The 1,313-nt window shown below is 50.6% G+C and overlaps 1 protein-coding gene across 4 annotated transcripts in view; it reads left to right on the top strand.

The window, feature by feature from the left end:
• Positions 1–1,313, top strand: part of Tbc1d10c (TBC1 domain family member 10C) — a 6,807-nt gene continuing 5,494 nt past the window's right edge. Inside the window, exons 1-3 of one of the 4 annotated variants that reach the window (XM_028771047.1) lie at positions 1–36; positions 213–393; positions 962–1,061. In XM_028771047.1, coding sequence (XP_028626880.1) covers positions 239–393; positions 962–1,061 — 255 coding nt within the window. In that variant the 5' untranslated portion in view covers positions 1–36; positions 213–238. The other 3 variants (XM_028771048.1, XM_028771050.1, XM_028771049.1) reach the window with 3 other exon arrangements.

Consider the following 1,313-nt stretch of genomic DNA (forward strand, 5'->3'; position numbering starts at 1 on the left):
AGGAAGTGAGAGGAGGAGGTGAGGTGCAGCAAAGAGGTGAGCTGGGCTGCTGGGACCAGGGACCAGGCCTGAGGCTGGGTCTCTGTGGGACCTCAGTGTCTACCTAACTCCCCAGTAAAAGAGGAGGTTTAGTCCTCTGTGACTAAGGACTGGTGACTGGAACCCCCAGCCTCAGTCTGGCTGCTCACACTGGCTCTCTGTATGCCTTTCAGCCTGTGACACTGGGGTCTAGGGCAGAATGGCCCAGGCCCTGGGAGAGGACTTATTGCTACCATCAGAACTACAGGATGATTCTAGCTCTCTAGGGTCCTGGGACTCAGAGCTGAGTGGGCCCAGTCCATATCGTCAGGCTGACCGTTATGGCTTCATTGGGGGTAACTCAGCTGAACTGGGGTAAGTGAGGGTAGGGGAGGTAGAAGGGTACAAAGACTGAGGACTGAGTTCTGAATTAGTCTGGCCTCAAGGGTCTTCCTGTAGACACTAGCCCAGAACTCAGCCAGTGTCATTCCTCAGGTTCCGTGTGGGATTTTAAGGTGAGAAGGGTGGTGGAGGGACCATCCCTTACGTCTTTTATCCACTGAGGGTCTACACCTTCTCTTAAAACTGGTCATCTTTTCCCTTTTAATCTCTAACCCGAGAACCCCAGATGGAAATTCGTATGTCTTTCATTCTCTTCTCCAGGTTTACCTTACACAGTTAATCAGATCCAGACAGAAACTTGACACATCACACAGCAGATCAGAAACAGAAGCAGATTCAAACTCAGGACTTCTGGCTTCCAGTCCAGGGCACTATCCACCCAGCTTCTCCTATGAGTTATCTGTCTCTGTTTTAGGGGACAACCAAACAGACCTTCCCTAAATATACACCCCTCATCCCGTTAGTCTCAGCAGCTTCTATCCATCTTGAAGCCCAAATCCCTTCCTTTAACTTTGATCCTGTGTCTGTTGTGTGCCTCCAGGCTTGGTCAACCCCCAGCAGACCTCATCCGCCAGCGGGAGATGAAATGGGTGGAAATGACCTTACACTGGGAGAAGACCATGTCTCGACGATACAAGAAGGTAGGGAAGGAAAACTCTACGTACACTGGTTCCCAAAGCTCTGAATCCCTCGTCTCCTACTACCCAAGTGGACTCTTGACCAATGAGGAGCTGTGCTCAGAGCTGAGCAGTGTGGTGCACGCCTTTAATCTCAGCACTTGGGAGGCAGAGGCAGGCAGAGCTCTATGAGTTCAAGGCCAGCCTAGTCTACAGAGTGAATTCCAGGACAGTCAGGACGACACAAAGAAACCCTGTTTCAAAAAAAAAAAAAAA

Source organism: Grammomys surdaster, unplaced genomic scaffold, assembly GCF_004785775.1.
Source record: "Grammomys surdaster isolate TR1022 unplaced genomic scaffold, NIH_TR_1.0 205, whole genome shotgun sequence".
In the NCBI taxonomy this organism is placed as follows: domain Eukaryota; kingdom Metazoa; phylum Chordata; class Mammalia; order Rodentia; family Muridae; genus Grammomys; species Grammomys surdaster.